At 50.2% G+C, this 15,683-nt stretch overlaps 4 protein-coding genes across 4 annotated transcripts; 2 read left to right on the top strand and 2 right to left on the bottom strand.

The window, feature by feature from the left end:
- Positions 1–4,048: 4,048 nt before the first annotated feature.
- QC764_511905 (uncharacterized protein) lies at positions 4,049–4,384 on the bottom strand (the record flags this gene model as incomplete). Its single annotated transcript, XM_062948416.1, has 1 exon — positions 4,049–4,384. One exon carries the CDS (start codon positions 4,382–4,384, stop codon positions 4,049–4,051), a length of 336 nt encoding a protein of 111 aa, XP_062799179.1.
- Positions 4,385–7,247: 2,863 nt separating this feature from the next.
- On the top strand, positions 7,248–7,703 carry QC764_0080880 (uncharacterized protein; the record flags this gene model as incomplete). Its single annotated transcript, XM_062940787.1, has 1 exon — positions 7,248–7,703. One exon carries the CDS (start codon positions 7,248–7,250, stop codon positions 7,701–7,703), a length of 456 nt encoding a protein of 151 aa, XP_062799178.1.
- A 187-nt stretch (positions 7,704–7,890) lies between these two features.
- On the top strand, positions 7,891–14,984 carry QC764_0080860 (uncharacterized protein; the record flags this gene model as incomplete). Its single annotated transcript, XM_062940786.1, has 3 exons — positions 7,891–7,960; positions 8,521–8,662; positions 10,427–14,984. 3 exons carry the CDS (start codon positions 7,891–7,893, stop codon positions 10,920–10,922), a joined length of 708 nt encoding a protein of 235 aa, XP_062799176.1. The 3' UTR covers positions 10,923–14,984.
- Positions 9,865–14,851, bottom strand: QC764_511900 (uncharacterized protein). Its single transcript, XM_062948415.1, has 3 exons — positions 14,475–14,851; positions 10,576–14,418; positions 9,865–10,456 (listed from the first exon to the last, which is right to left on the bottom strand). Exons 1-2 carry the CDS (start codon positions 14,713–14,715, stop codon positions 11,030–11,032), a joined length of 3,630 nt encoding a protein of 1,209 aa, XP_062799177.1. The 5' UTR covers positions 14,716–14,851; the 3' UTR covers positions 9,865–10,456; positions 10,576–11,029.
- Positions 14,985–15,683: the final 699 nt, after the last annotated feature.

Raw genomic sequence — 15,683 nt, 5'->3', positions numbered from 1 at the left:
ATAAATAAATTGTAGACACGGAACCGCTGAATACGAACATGTCTCCACCCGCATAACAACGACAACAACAACAACAAACGGGGACGGAGGGCAAGGCATTTCAAAGAAATAAAAATTAAAGAACACGCCGGGGTGGCTGCATAAACCCGAAATTGCAAGCCCTGCCGTTTGCTGCACAGCCCTCTTCCACATGCTCCACAAACAAATGCTTCCAGACCAACCCAAACGCTCTCTCCCTTTTCCGGCTTCTCATCATTGACATGAAATTCCGATAATGCCGTCAATCGCAAATGCCTCTTGTCGTCTGGATTTCTTCGCGTCAAGCTGTCAAGAATTAAAGAAGCGCGCGCCTCGGCTCAACTGCTCAACGTCTCCCTCCGCGCTTCGCGTCTCTTCCCAAAGTAGCATCCGATCTGCCTCCCACCCGCCGATACGCGAGGATTATCAACAACCTATACATTGCATGACAGCCACTGCTTTCTGGACAGCTGGTTCCGCGACACGCAAACACCACCATCACACACGCCTTGTAATCCTCCCGACTCCGGCTCCCTCGCTCCGTGCATGTCACGCCGCAACACGTGCCTTGTACCTGCGTCCAGTGAGGTGGTTGGGCCCCCCTATTGATCGGATACATGTTTCTGTCGTACTGGAGTTTCGTGGACCTATCCTATGTGCTTGTGTGATATCTAGATATGGACTTTGTTCAGTTGATGGTGATTTTGGTGTGACCAAGGGCTTCCCAGATAGCTACCATCCCCAGGCTAGGTATCCCAAGCTTATATCATTCCAACCCAGGCTTGTACTGTCGTTAATCCAAACTTATTGTCATTAAACCGAGCTCGCATAGCCCTAATCCCAGCTTTTATCATCCCCAGTCCCAGCTATCATCTCTTAGCTTAGATCCTATTCGTGTCATTCAAGTGCCGCTTCCTTCCTTCGAGAAAGGAAGCAACCAGAGCTGTGAGAAGTGCCCCTTGATCCCATGTTAACAGGCCCGGCTAAGACGACGTACAAGTTTCAACTGTGCGTGCAATACTTACACAGCGACAGAAAGCTTCCTCGCGCCTTCTTTGCTGATAAGAATCAGAGTCTTTATCGGATAGTGTTGACACATGGTCAGAAATCGTTCCTCCGAACTGCCACATGATATAATGCTCCCAGATAGTCAGGCAATCTTCGGGTGTGACCGTATTAGTTGAACGCTCGTCTCGAAATTTCCTCTTCCACGGATTTGTGTATGTGGGCCTGGGCACAAATGTCGTCTTGTTGAAAAGCTGTATCCGATATTTCATAAGGATTTGTTCCAAAAAGTCGCAATGCTGCTGATCGGTTGGATCAAGCCCAGTCACCTTCCCATAGCGTGGAGGGCTCACATGGCTGGCGCCAACGGCTAGGTAAGCTGTTGCGGCGATACTTAATAGATCGGGATTGAAGTTGTGGTCAGTCTGCAGCTTCCAAGTGGGATACTCATACTCCCCGCACCGGATCGCTGTGAAAAACGGTCCCCAGAGTTTTACTTTGTCACTCCACCACAGCATGACTGGCACTTCGCTCATTGCGATGGTTCCAATGTCAATTATCTCGCCTCGATTTTGAGACGAATCATGGTCCTTGTTGGGATCCAGCTCCAGGTGCTGCTTTTCCCTCTGTTCGGCAAGGATAAACCACATTTCGCAGGCGTTCCAAGAACACAAACGGCGGACCGTCCAAAGAATGTTTGTGTCGAAGAAGGAGCAGCTGTTTCATCCAGCCACGGTGACATATACGGGAGAGAGGGCCGCAGTGGCAGAATTCGGCGAGGAGCATCTGCGAAATGGCGTCATGAGTGGTATCCCTCGTCACTCCGCCTTTGAGCAGAACATCTTGAACCACAGCCTCCTGGAAATACTCCGAGACTGTTCTGTGTGAAAAATAGGTTTGATGCAGTAGCATCCGTGACGGGTAACTGATACCAGTAGCTAGACCCCAAGTGCTCCGTGCCGAAGCACCCAGGTGAACAATCAACACCTCCACCAGCCCCCTGCATCAGGTTCGAAGCTGGGTCTTGGCCTTATCAACACGCTCGTCATCAGAATCGATCACCGTATCTGCGTCTACCACTATTTCTAGTTGCCACTTCAGAGGAGTAAGTATAGATGCACACTGGGGGTTTTCGCAATACTCATGTATGAAAGAGAGCGCAACGACGGAACAAGGGATTATAAGTCGCTCCATCGCCGGACATATGGCGAAGACGAGATACGCGTTACGACGGTGTCTTTCGGGGATGGTTTCCACTGTTCTGTCGAGAAGCGGTCGCAAGCCAGCTGGGAAACGATCGAGTATGTTCAAGTCGAGATCAACTGCATCGCCCATATTCAAATCCTCCCGTATCTCTCCGACACCGAGCTTGGCCCAGATGAACACACCTTCAGCTTTTTGAGGGATAGTCCGAATCAGCTTTTATTTGAGTTCAACGTCCGGAACCTTTTGCAGTCTTTCCTCCACAAAGCGTTCCACATCGTACCGCGTAAGATGGTGTGGACGAATCGTGAGCTCCGGCGCAAATTTGTTGCAGAAGGCCGTCTGCCCTCTACTTGCGACACATAATTTGACATTGGACTGCCCTGCAGGTGCCCATTTGTAGAGCAGGTTGACCAGACATAGCGCTGATATATCCAATAATGACCTGACACACCATACACAAAAGAATAGAGAATGCGGCACAAGATCAAGGTCTGAAAAGATAGGTGGTTAACATGGCTTTCAAGATAGTTGATATGCCTTAAAAGATAACTAAGATGCCTTTCAAGATAGTGAATGGGTGTTAAATATACATGCCTTGAAAGATAGCCGAAAGGCTTGAAGAAGATTAATCGAGGGCATTAACTACCCCTTCATATTCAGTGATAACCCCAGGCGCCCCAATCCCAAAGCCCCATTGCTCCCCATAGAAACCCGTGATCAACTTGGGCTTCTCCACGACCAAGTTTGACCCCTTGAAAGTCTCAACATACCATTTGCTAGGCACGTGCCTGAAGAAGCCAAAGCGGCAACTCCTTCTACGGCTGGTAGGTATGTTGAAAGATGCCAACTGCCCGTACTCTACCTACTTCATCCAATCCCTCGTCCTCTGTTTCATCCATTTCCTCATCCTCTGGTTCATCCATTTCCTCAATACGCATAGGTATATTTTTCGAGTATTTACGGCGGATTTTCACAGCTATTATCCGCTCACCTCCAGGGCCGTCAATGTCAAAATGGAGACTCGTTGAATAGCGCGTCTCCAACTTCTCTTTCCGACCAAATTGACTGCATTGCTCCGGAATGTCATCTCTATCGTATTGGAAGATGAAGCGGCCATAATCATGAAAGGATATTCTGGTCAAGTGCTTCAGGTAAGCACCTTTTGGTCCACCGAAATGTGTCCAACAGACAGGGTTGAAACCCGGCAGATATTGCTTGGCTCGGTGGAAGACGGCGTTGAGTTTGAGAGAGTCAGGCGGGACTCGGCGGTACCATAGACCAAGATCTTTGAGAGGTCGATCCGGATTGGCCATATCGTTATCGCTGCCATCGTCGTTCGATGTGTTGACGTTTTCTTTGAAGACTGCAGCTATGCTGACGAGATGGAACCTCTATATGGGAAAGAGTGAGGTTAGCTGGCTTTTCCCGCTGAGCTTCGAATCATAGTTCATATACATACACTAAACCTAAGTCGCAATCCCGAACTGTAGCCAAACGGGCCAAATTTGACAATTGAAACAGACACCTTTGAGATAGTTTCAGGAACAGCAATGCTCTGCTGAGACAAAGGTTTTGGCCTCCTGTTACTTTGACCCAGCGGCAGTCGTCAGGGGCAATCGTCTTGTTCCAAGGAGATGACGTACATTGTTCGGCATCCTGAGGCTTCGACTTCACAAGACATGCCAGCTGTTGAACGCGCTTCTAGATGTATTCCCGGTTCACACTTGCCTTTCCGGCTATGCGCTTCTGTCGAGCATCAACCAAAGATGGGTCTACGTGCGAGCGTGGAACTCTTCATCGCGCAGCTTCCTCCCGCTGGTCATTTCCCAGGGGAAATACTCATCATCGTCAAACCTCCATGTATCAGCCCACTCGACCTGGTGGCTCCCCTCCCCTCGCGAAAAGACTCTAGGATTTGAAACACTCTGTCGAGCGGAACCGGGCCTGGGGACAAGGCTTCCTCCAGTAGTGGCCAACAAGCATCGTGGATGACATTGCAGCGCTTGCCGACCTTACCGTTTCTGGATGTTGAGAAGTAGTCGTCCTCTTCTGCGTGTTTGTCATACCCCTTATCGTCGTAGGAACCGTCGGGGCTAGAGGGAGCAATGAAGCCCTCATCACCGGGATCATCATAGCAGCCGCGTCCTGTCAGCATATTTTGACCGTTGCTTCCCTTCTCCCTGTCGATAACAACTGGATCATGCGAGTGTCAGTAAGCTATCGTAACAATGCAGGAAATAAGAAGACGTACGGCCACGGAACTCATTGCACCAAGGTGGTGTTACACCAGTGAAGAGCCACTTGCAAAACGGGCAAGTCACTCAACGTGGACTCATGGTTTCTTGTTTCTTGTTTACAGTCTTTCCTGAGAGAAGAGGGTGAAAGCAAAGGAACTTGGGAGGACGAAATCTCAAGCTAAATATCGAAGTCTGGAAGTGGGGTCAAGGCTGCAGCATCAAGTTGCTCTCAGCCTCCAAAAAGCTTCCACGCCACTAGCAAGCCCCGACGAGGAGTGCCTTGCTCCCACCGCCACAGGCCATGTCATTCACAAGCCCGTTGGGAGATACAAATCGCGATAACGTACATTATAAGCGAGTGCACCATATAAGCGAGTGCACCACTTTTTAAGCGACGCACTATCCTTCCACCCAACATCGACTTTTTCTACACAACCCAATATGCCTTCTACTTTAAAGGAAGCCAGGGTGATCTTAGCCCTCGAAGCTCTTGAAAAAATAAAAATCTCAGCCTCCGAGCCGCAGGAAAGATCTACAACGTCCACCATACGACTCTCTTACGACGACGCGCTGGCCGGCCTGCACGACGCGATACCACGCCCAAATCGAAGAAGCTTACTCAATCCGAAGAGGATGCTATTGTTCAATACATCATTGAGCTATGTGCGCGAGCTTTTCCACCAAGATTACGTGGTGTGGAAGATATGGCCAACCAACTGCTACGCGTACGCGACGCGCCCCCTGTTGGTAAGCTCTGGGCACATAACTTCGTTAAACGCCAGCTATAGCTCCGTACGCGTTTTACGCGTAGATACGACTACCAGAGGGCTAAGTGCGAGGATCTAAAGGTTATTGCCGAGTGGTTTGCGCTTATACGGAACACTAAGGCCAAGTACGGTATTATAGATGACGATATCTACAACTTCGACGAGACTGGGTTTATAATGGGTATTATCTTCGCGGGTATGGTAGTTACGACCTCGGACGGCCTTAGCAAGGCAAAACTGGCCCAGCCTGGCAACCGCGAATGGGCAACGGTGATCCAGGGAGTTAATGCCCTCGGCTGGGCTATCCCTCCCTTCATTATCTTGGCCGCACAGTACCACCTTACTAACTGGTATACCGAATGCAATTTACCGTCCACCTGGCGTATCGTAACCACCGATAATGGATAGACTACTAATCCGGTAGGCCTAGATTGGATCAAGCACTTCGACTATTATACAGCGTCCTGTACAAAAGGCAAATACCGGTTATTGATCCTCGATGGCCACGAAAGCTACCACTCGACCGAATTCGAGCGCTACTGCCAGTAGAACAACATTATTACGCTCTGCATGCCTCTACACTCCTCCCACCTCCTCCAGCCACTCGATGTTGGCTGCTTTGGGCCGCTAAAATAGGCGTACGGTCGCCAGATCGAAGACTTAATACGTATGCATATTAACCATATAAGTAAGCTCGAGTTCCTCTGTGCCTTCCGCGAGGCCTTCTTCGTCTCTATAATAGAGAAGAATATACAGGGTGGCTTTGCGGGCGCTGGCCTTATACCGTACGATCCAGAGAGGGTGCTTTCTAAGCTGGATATGAAGCTTCGTACGCTAACACCTCCAAACTCACGGCCCGGCACTGCACAACCTTGGGTCTCCCAGACACCACACAACCCTCGAGAAGCCAATTCACAATCAACGCTCATCAAGACTCGCATTACTAACCATCAAAATAGCTCCCCAACTTCAATGCTAGCTGCGGTAGACCAGCTTACTAAAAGGGTACAACGGCTATAATGCACCAGGTGGCTCTCCTTCGTGCAGAGGTCTCTTCGCTCCGTAAGGCCAATGAGGCACTAAGCAAGCGCCGGAGAGCTAAAAAAACACGTGTAAGGCTTGGAGGGTCACTTACTATACAAGAGGCACAGGATCTATTGGATCAGAAGGCCGTGGATAAGGAGGGAGTGCAAGAAACGCAGCCGGATAGTAGTAATGCAGGGGGCTCGTACGAAGGTTCAGTGCTGTAGTGTGTGCGGCAAGCCTGGCCATAATGCGCGCACTTGCCAGGAAGCTGCAGATGCCTCAGATTCAGCTGTTTCTGATGTAATTATAGTTAATTCCTTGTGCTGATGTGGTGTAATTGAGGATAGTATTCGTAGGGTGGTGGAAAGTGGTGCACTCGCTTATATGGTGCACTCGCTTATAATGTACGTTACCTGAACTTGCTGGGGGCTGAAAGTCAGGAGTTTGGGCGTTGTGGCCTACCGTGGTGCCACACCTCCATCATCCAAACTTTCTCGTGTACAGAGGCATACTCAGTGATATCTAAGCTATCTGCGAGCTTGATGGCCCTGTATTTTCAGTTTGTCACAGTATGTGGAGCGTCTGAGAGGGGGCACACGCGTGGCTTAAAAACCCAGAAACCAAGTGACCTCAGAGACGCGTTCCAAAAAGTCTGGGGAAACCCGAAACCCTTTTCCATGCCATTCTTCCTTTGTCTTACCGTTCCCAAAACCATATCCACCAGACTTTTGCCATTCAGATACCCACACCGCGCCCTTCAAGTTAACCACCGAATATCATTCACAATGCTGGGCTCCGAGTCCTATAGCATCGGTACGCGCGGCCGGGGCTGGATCCAAAATATCCCATGCTGCATATACCTGACGATATTCTTTGGCATCTCCCTTTCCATCTTTGTTCTGTGTGTTTTAATTGCAGCCACGTACGCAGTTGAAATACACGTTGCTCGAGAAAGTGTGGACGAGACGGTCCATGGTTGGAGTCTAAAATGCGTGGAGTGTATTATCTATACGCGGAGGATGATGAAAAGAAGGATGATGTAGAGGAGGATGAAGAAGGTGACGACGAACCTTATGAAGATTCAGATTCTGTTTCCGGAGAAGAGTCAGAGTCAGACTCTGGCGACGACAAAGATGACGACGAATCTGATGAAGACGGCGAAACTGATGAGGTAACCCACGACCGACATCCAAGAGACCAGCTATATGAAGAGCACACTCGCGCAATCTGTGAAGCGGAATCCAATCGCACCTGTCGGTGCCTCCCTGGCCATATCTTGTCACATCCAAACTTGGTCAACTCGGACGCGGGCCATGAGGATACCTCCGATGACGAGGCACTCATCATCACCCCCTCAAGTTCGACTGACAGCCTCGCGATCGACAGCGCGGTGCAGCCCTCTGATAAGAACCAGCTTGTACCCGCCGAGGCTTCCATCAGCTAGAAGACCTCATGTCCTTCAAGCAATTGGACCAAGAGAGGGAGGAGAACAGGAGGCTCAAAAAGGACAACGAGCCGCTGCGGAATCTCATCAAAGAGTACCAGAGAGGTAACGGGGAAATTACGAACTGATCAGACACCACTCCACCGGCAATCTGAAGATTTGAAGGATGATACTTTACGCGGCAATGATGGACGTGGGCGGTATGGTGCCGTACCAGCGCTCTGAGCAGTGCTCGTCACTCGGCCGGAGATGGAAGAGTATGTGCGGCATTTAGGCTGGGTATCTTCTCCAAGGAATGGAAGGCTTGATACCTCTCGAGAAGTTGATCTTTATCTACTTAATGTGATAACTCCCCATTCCTTCACCATGACTGCCTTAATCGGGAACCTCCTGACATTCATGGAAACAGCGACCATTCTCTAGAGTGTCCGCTCCTTCCGCTACTGATATTGAATTCCGCTCCTTCCACACTGATGTTGATCCTGCCTCTTCTGCTGTCCCACGACCCGACGAATTCAATATTTAACGTCTTCCATCTCTCTCAGCCTTCCACCCCACCTTCGACTCAACCTTCTCTCTCCAACAAGCAAATCCACAATGCCTCCTTCGCGAACTCGCATTGGCATAGGTGTCGAAACTGTAAGTGCATTTGTCCTCAGCTTTGCAGAGTTCGCCACTAATACCCTTCATGTATTGTAGAGACCCGGAGACATCGACTTCTGAAGCTCGGAGTCCATTGTCCGCATGTGGACACACGTTATCCCCAAGTGTTTCCCCAAATCTCATGGCTTTTGCTGGTTGACCTATGGAGGCCCAGCCGAGTACCAAGTGCGCATCTTCACCAGCGTTAAGCTCAAACGGAGTTTCAAACCCATCATTGCTATCAAGAATAAGTGGAGGGCTGCTGAAGCTAAGATCATTGAGATCGTCAGGGATATTCGGGGACTCGCAGACCCAGCGTCCGCTGGAGACTGGTGGTGAGGTGCTAGAGGGGCAGATACGCATGACTGGAATTATACCATACCATCAATGAATCAGTTAGACCTCTGAAGTTCTTTAAACCTTGACCAACCACCTGAATGGTTATTAGCCTTAATAATAGTTAGTATGCCGTTAAACAAAATAGAGAGGCGTTTGGGGATGGCGGACAGGCCTGTAGTGATAGTGTACAGACCTGTGGTGATAGTGTACAGGCCTTTTAAAGACCCGGGGACCCCGAAGTCGAGAGGCTTTAAAAGACTAAAAGATAATTAGGGGCTCTAGATGTTCGCAGTGCTTTGGGAAAAGCATACGCCTGACTCCGGATGTCAACAGTTACATATACACAGTCTCTATCTGCGACATGACATTCTAGATCCAAACGCACATTTGATATAATCATGAAGAAAGCTGAGAGCATCTAATCTGATACATTATTGTTGTGGCACAATGTCCCTTCCCAAAACAGGCTTAACATCTCTCCAGAATTCTCTCCCTCCACCCCTCATCATAAGACTTCCTTGCCCACAACCTTCCCTGACATATTTTCGCCAACAGAAACGTATGTATAGCCTCCCCCACACATTTCTCCATCTTCCAACCTCCACACGAACGAAAAGCTTAGAAGTGCATGCCGAACATCCTCCGGAAAAAAACGCGCACCCCAATAAACTGCCGTGGTAATCGGGCAGAAGATGTAAAGAACCGCTAGTACCACAATCCTTGAAACTACTAGGAAAGTTCCAAGGCCTCTCAGGAAACTGTTGTCAAGTTCTATTGATAGCTATTGAAGCATCGTATCGATGAAGTTGGATTAATAAGCTACCGGCTTTGGCATAGAGTACGGTAATAGTACAAGCTGGGAGTGAGGTGGTTGGTGATGAAGCTGGGATTGATGAGGGTTAGAATTGGGACTGGCGACGGTGAAAGCTGGGATTGGTGATGATGAATGCTAGGATTGATGACGATGAAAGCTAGGATTGGTGACAATGAGAGCTGGCAGAATGTGACGATGAAAGTTGAGATCGATAAAAGACATCAATAAACCTTTCATCACCCTGGCCTTGAGCTTAATCTCTAACCATTGGGTGTGACATCTTGTGGCTTGCCGACGTTCCGTTGGTGCCAGATGAACCCTCAAACTTTGTGTCCTTGCTGCTTTCACCGTCTTGATATAAAGAACTTTAAGATGTTAAATGGTCAATTGATGGTAAGCTATGGTGTAGCCCTACTGTCAGGTCCGTATCCTCTGATCTAGGTAACTAACTGTAGCCGCATTAATATCTGGTAGCGTCATGGCATTAGATGAAAGCTCCGATCTCTCCCCAGAAATTCTGCCCCTTCCAATACTGTCATCGGATTCCGCCCCTCCCTACACTAACATCAGATCAGCTCCTTCCAACCCTGGCTTCACTCTCTGCCTTGTTCTTCCACCTTGCTCTCTCCGCCTTAGTATTCTCCGCCTTATTATTCCCCGCCTATTCTACTACCCCGCCACTCTACGAACTTCTCATCCATCCTTTCCCTTCAATTTTCAATTCCCCTCTTCTCTCTCCATCTGGTCCCCTTCTCCAAACAACCTCCTCCAACCCAATCTTCTCTCTCCAACAAACAAAGCCGACAGATACCCGAGACATTCAATCAAAATGCCTTCCGGACTAGTTCTCAAGAGTGTAAGTGTATCTGCTAATTATTACAGACAGTTCACCACTAACTTTATTTGTAACTCCGTATACGGCGCGTAGTCTGTTCATCGAGCTCTACGACGACATCGTCTTCCCAGCCCAGCACCAAGCAGTCAGCTCCATGTGGCTCAACCTTCTGGCCTTGTTTTTCTCGAGTTCTGATAGGTTTGCATTGGAGCGCTTGAGGAACTCTGGGGAGCTAAACTTACGAGTGCGCGTCCTCTTTGATGGCAACCGTGGTCTCGGGACCGTCCTGTTGAATGCGAAGCCGCTGGATCCAACTGAGGGGCAATCATTGAAAGAGTCTGTTTGGTCGAACTGGAGATCTCAGCTGGAGGATCACGTCTCTCGTGCGTGGGGGTGGTTGCATGTGGTGGATGAGCAACTGCATGATGCCGCCAACATTGCGCGCTTTGGGGCCGTCACAATTGGCAGAAAGGTGCAGTTCTTCGAGTGCATTCCCGGGGGAAGGCCTGCTATTCGGGCATTTGGACACGGCGAGGACGAATTGCTGGAGTTCAAGGCTGACGAGGCCAAGATCATCGAGATTTGTTGACGAGATTCGGAGAATCAGCCTGGTTGGGTCGGAGGAACCGGACTTGAGACGGCTACATTAAACCATCGATTGATCATTTAGCCCCCTAAAGTTCTTTACACCTTGCTCTACTTCCGGTGATGCTCCTCAGCCTCCTCACACTCCATCCGATGCTTCCTCCAATCCCTCTTCTGGCACTCCCCACTGCAATACCTGACCTTCAAACACCTCCCACACTTCTTCAACGCCACCCCCTCCTCTTCATCCTCCACCTTCCCACACGCCCTGCAACCCGCCACCCTCTTCTCACCACCCCCCGCCAACCCTCTCGCCAGTGCCGGGTCAATGATATCCTCCACCAACTGCGAAGCATAAACTGGGCTGATCGCCACCCTAGTAGAATACATTGCAGCAGTCTCATCCCACTCCGGCAGCGGGATGAAATCCGAAGGCAACTTCCCCTGACCACAAGAGCAAATAACCTGCTCCCCCTCCTTCAAGCTCAACGGAACAGTCTTTTGCCCTTTCTCCCCCGAGGCAGTAACATACTCACACGTCTTGGGGTTATGTTCCCAAGTTCTGCACCTCTCAACAAAGGCAGGCAAAGCCTTCTTCCACATCTTGAGCTCTTCGTCATCAACGGTGATGGTGCAGCATTCCAAAGTTCTGATCAACAGCAAAAAGCCCTCTAGCTCCTTGCTGTCAACCAAAGCCTTTGTGAAAGGAAGAATAGCAGCATCCAAGACGACCGTGGCATGGGGACAGTCAAGGCGGATGGCGTTGACAAAGAGCAGCATGTGAATGCCGCCATTCTTGGGGTCCGAAATGGCAAAGAGTCCTGTTTGTCCTCCTTGAAGACCAGAGGAGAGCATAAATATGGTGAAGAGGGACTCCTTGAAGTTGAGACGAGGGGAAGGGCCGAGACCGGTGTAGTTGTCGTCTTGTGCGTTGACCTCCTCGCGGAGACGGCGCTCACGTCCCGAGAAGACGAGGGAGGTGAGGGTGGTCAAAAACTTGATCCGGGGATCCTCATCCTCATCTTCGTCGATTGACAGAATGGGAAGGTTGTCAAGGTTAAGGTGTGGGATGTTGAGCGTAGCCGGGATCCCAGATGGCTGAATCGCTGTCGACGGCAGGATGTGCGTGTCAAGTTGGGGCACATCCAACGGCTTCACCAAAGAAGAAACCACCTCAACATAGTGTGACTTGCGTGCCACTCTTAGGGCACACTTCTCCTTGGAGACAGGAACTGTGAAGATCATGGGCAAGACCAACTTCCGGGCGCCAAAGACCACTTCAATGGTGAAGGGCGAGACTTGCTCCATCTTGATGGGCACTGACTTGTCCGACAACAAGCTACGCCCTTCATCCGAGGTGATATCGATGTGCCCGATGATCTGCAAGACAACATCCGCCTTGGCATCCACAGCATTTTCATCCAGCTTAGCTGTAAACCATGGAGTCATCGAAGAAGTCACCTCTGATTCGCCAAGCTTCTTGGTCGCTGACTCAACCGATACCGTCTCATTTTCGAGGAGCCACTGCCCAGGAAGTACATGTGTGACGAGTACACTATCGATGGGTACTCGGTGAATTTCGCATTGAGGATTGCCCAGCACCGTCTTGTACGCCAATCGGTTGTAGAAAGGGTCTGCAGTGCACAGCGCCACACTCTGTTTGGATTGTTGGAAGCCCGCAAATTTCTCCATAGGGACATATAGCGACACCACTATATCAGAAGACCCGGACCATTCTTCTTTGTCTTCATCCACTTTGCCTGGGACGCCATCCTGGTCAGGCGAGTTGAACTTGGTGATAGAGCCGAACGCTAGCTGGTAGTTCGTGTACTCGATCTCGGCTTCCGGGATTGTGACCTTCAGAGGCAGAGGAATGCCTTCGTCTCTGGAACACTGGGCTACCGGCTTCCACTTCTCCGCCGGCACAGTAAACGTAATCGCCGCAGAGTCAAGCTTCTTGTTCAACTTCAAAGCCAGCTCACCAGACAGAAAATCCCCCGTATATGCGGGGTTCCCTGACGGTTCAGGCACACCGCAAATGCCCCATCCCTTGATGTGAGGTTCCAAAGTCCCGGCACGAAAGTCCGCAGGCAACGTTTCATATGAATCCAACACCCTGCGAAAGTCCAAGCACAGTCTTTCGCAGAGAACCTTGAGGATAGCTGCAGCAGTGTTGAAGTGGAAATGATGATGTGGCCCTCTTCTCTTGCTGTTGTCCTGGCTCGACTCATAAGCCTTGAAGATCCTACCAAACACCCCTTCAAAGAACATGATCAAATCCCTCGCCTCCATAGTCAACTGGTCCCTCTGCCCCTTAACCTGCAAAGAATTCCACTTCCACGCCAGCCTCGATTGAATGCCCCTCGGTCTCTCGTCATCAGCATACCTCTCACTGAACGTAGCCAACACCTCATCCACAACCGCCACACTCGTCGAGTTAGTCCAATACTCCCCCGGGCTCACCCCCAACAAAACCGAAAACGCTGACGTGTACCCCTCCAAAATAGCCTCATAATCCTTCGCATAACACTCCGTATATATCGTCGACGAAGGCACCCTCTTCAACAACACCAACCCAGCAACAAGCACATTCAACACCCCCTTCTCATCTCCCAAAACTCCCGTGTCAACAACGTCAAACTCATTCGGCGCCTCTCCCTCTGCATACTCCTTCTCGTCCAAGACCAAAATGTCAAACCTAACCTCTCTCCTATGCCAACACGCCTCTAACTCTCCACAATCCTTGTTTCTCTTCAACGTCCAGCACAATGAGAAAAAGTCGGCCGCCGCAAACCTGACCGTGGCCCTCTTCTCCCCAACCGCCTCTCTGAATGCCTCCAACCAATCACCCCACTGCATCCTCGCTGTCTCGACAATCCTATCCTTGATGTCCTTCTTATCCACATTCTCGATTCTATATGGCGACAGTGGCGTCAACGGGGCGTTGGCGGAGGCAAGATGGAAGCCGACCAGTGGATCGGTGGGGTATTCCAGCACTCGTCTCTGGTTCTCATCGCTAGCTGCCAAAGCGGCAGCAAACACTGGGTTTGGTTTCTTCTCATCCTGCTTCTTAACGGTCGCTTGCCAGTTTTCCTCGGTAAGCTCAGTCAGCGCTTCCACCAGCCCGCCTACTGACAGTGGCGCGCAAGATCTCACGCTGGAAGTGACGACTGCCTGCCCTTCTTCACCATATGTTTCTTCCTTGCGTTTTTGGGAGCGTTCCAGTATGGTGTCGAAATTTTCGGTTGCTTCGGATGTGGTGTATTTCGACCAAACGTCTTTCACGAATTCGAGGGTCCCAGAATCGCAAAAGCGGAGTTGGCTGTATGGGCCAGCATACCAGGCGTCGAGGGAGGATGCAAGGTCAAAGAGCTTCTGGGCCTGGGTCTGGAGGGCGGTGAGGTTGGAAGGGGTCAGCCAGGCATCGTAATAGATGTTCCAGGCCTGCTCAGCGGTGATTTTGGAGTCAAGGGCGAGGGTAAAGAGGAGGATATTTCTCGCTGTTGACCTGTTAGCTTTTTGTTCTTCAAGCTGCAAGGATGTATCGGATGCTGACCGATCTGGTGAACCCCCTGCTCGCCCTCCGCGCAAGCCGTGACATCAATGCTTTTCCTTTGCGGCAGGCCTTTCTCCGACGCCAAAGTGAAAAGAAGATGATGAGCCAGATCTGGACCGACAACACACAGAATATCTGCTGGCAAGCCTTGGGGCAGGTCGCCGGTGAGGCTGATGGCTGGTGTGATGTCCACAGAGGCGAACGACCCCGCCATGGGGTGGTGGGTGGTGGGAGTGAACATTCTGTCTTGTCTCGCAATTCTGATGCTGTATTCTCTTGCAATTCCGGCAGGGGAAGGGAGCAGATATTTCGAGGATTAACGAGAAGGATAGAGCATGTCGCGGTGTTTGCTGTGTCCGCTCATGATGTTGTCGCTGACAGCGCAGATGTGAGCTCAGAAATCTCCAATGGTGGGGCAAAGCCAATCGCAAAACTGTGCGCGCGCACTGTGCTCTTGAGCAACCATGACATTTGAGAAACCACGTTCCGGTGTTCAGTGACAGAGCGGGTAAGTTAAGCCTAAGGGCGCCTGTCTCGTGCTTTATCAGGTTTTGAGCACTTTTAATTCTTGAGCTGTTCCAGTGTTTCCCTTTCGTGGTGCGAGGCGGCCGCCAGCCAACTCTAAAAGCCCACTTCAGCCTGGTTCCATCATCAAACAAATCAGAGAGGAGAGGGTGAATTAGTTTTCTTGTTGGCATAGGCAGTAGGGTATCTGTGATGGTTGGGGCCAGGTCTTTGGGGTTTGGAAGAAGATGCTGAGAATTTTATAGACCTTGTTGAATTTACCTTTTGTCATGACATATATGTCTTGCGTACTTTACGATCACAGCCCCTGTGCAAGAAGGTGGACGGTGCCTATGTGACCTTCTTGGTTTGAAGTGTGCTACCGCGGTGTTAAACATACTGGAATAAGGACAACTGAAATACCTAAGTTTTCCCTTCACCTTCACCAAAGCTCAAAGCTCTTGTAAAGTGTTCCTACCATCACCTACCCACCTACGCAGACTCATAATGGTTCCGAAATTTCGAAGTACACATGCATGTTAGGTAGACACATGAGACAGAGTACGTATTGCAAGACGGAATAACAAGCTCAATTCTTCTCTTTATTGTTGCTACCAACACGGGCAGACTAGGTAGAGTATCTATCCACCTCAACTATCCAAACCGCGCCTATCAGCACAACAACCACCCGACAAGTCAACATGA

The sequence above is a fragment of the Podospora pseudoanserina genome, chromosome 5 (genome assembly GCF_035222485.1).
Source record: "Podospora pseudoanserina strain CBS 124.78 chromosome 5, whole genome shotgun sequence".
Classification (NCBI taxonomy): domain Eukaryota; kingdom Fungi; phylum Ascomycota; class Sordariomycetes; order Sordariales; family Podosporaceae; genus Podospora; species Podospora pseudoanserina.
Note: the sequence above shows the minus strand (reverse complement) of the source record. Positions and strands in the feature narration are given on the sequence as shown.

What these genes read in the sequence shown, in the direction of transcription:
- QC764_511900 (XM_062948415.1), bottom strand. Translation starts at nt 14,715, where the DNA reads ATGTTCACTCCCACCACCCACCACCCCATGGCGGGGTCGTTCGCCTCT. An exon ending in GCAGGGGGTTCACCAGATCG is followed by an intron (nt 14,419 to 14,474) that starts GTCAGCATCCGA and finishes ACAGGTCAACAG; the next exon opens with CGAGAAATATCCTCCTCTTT.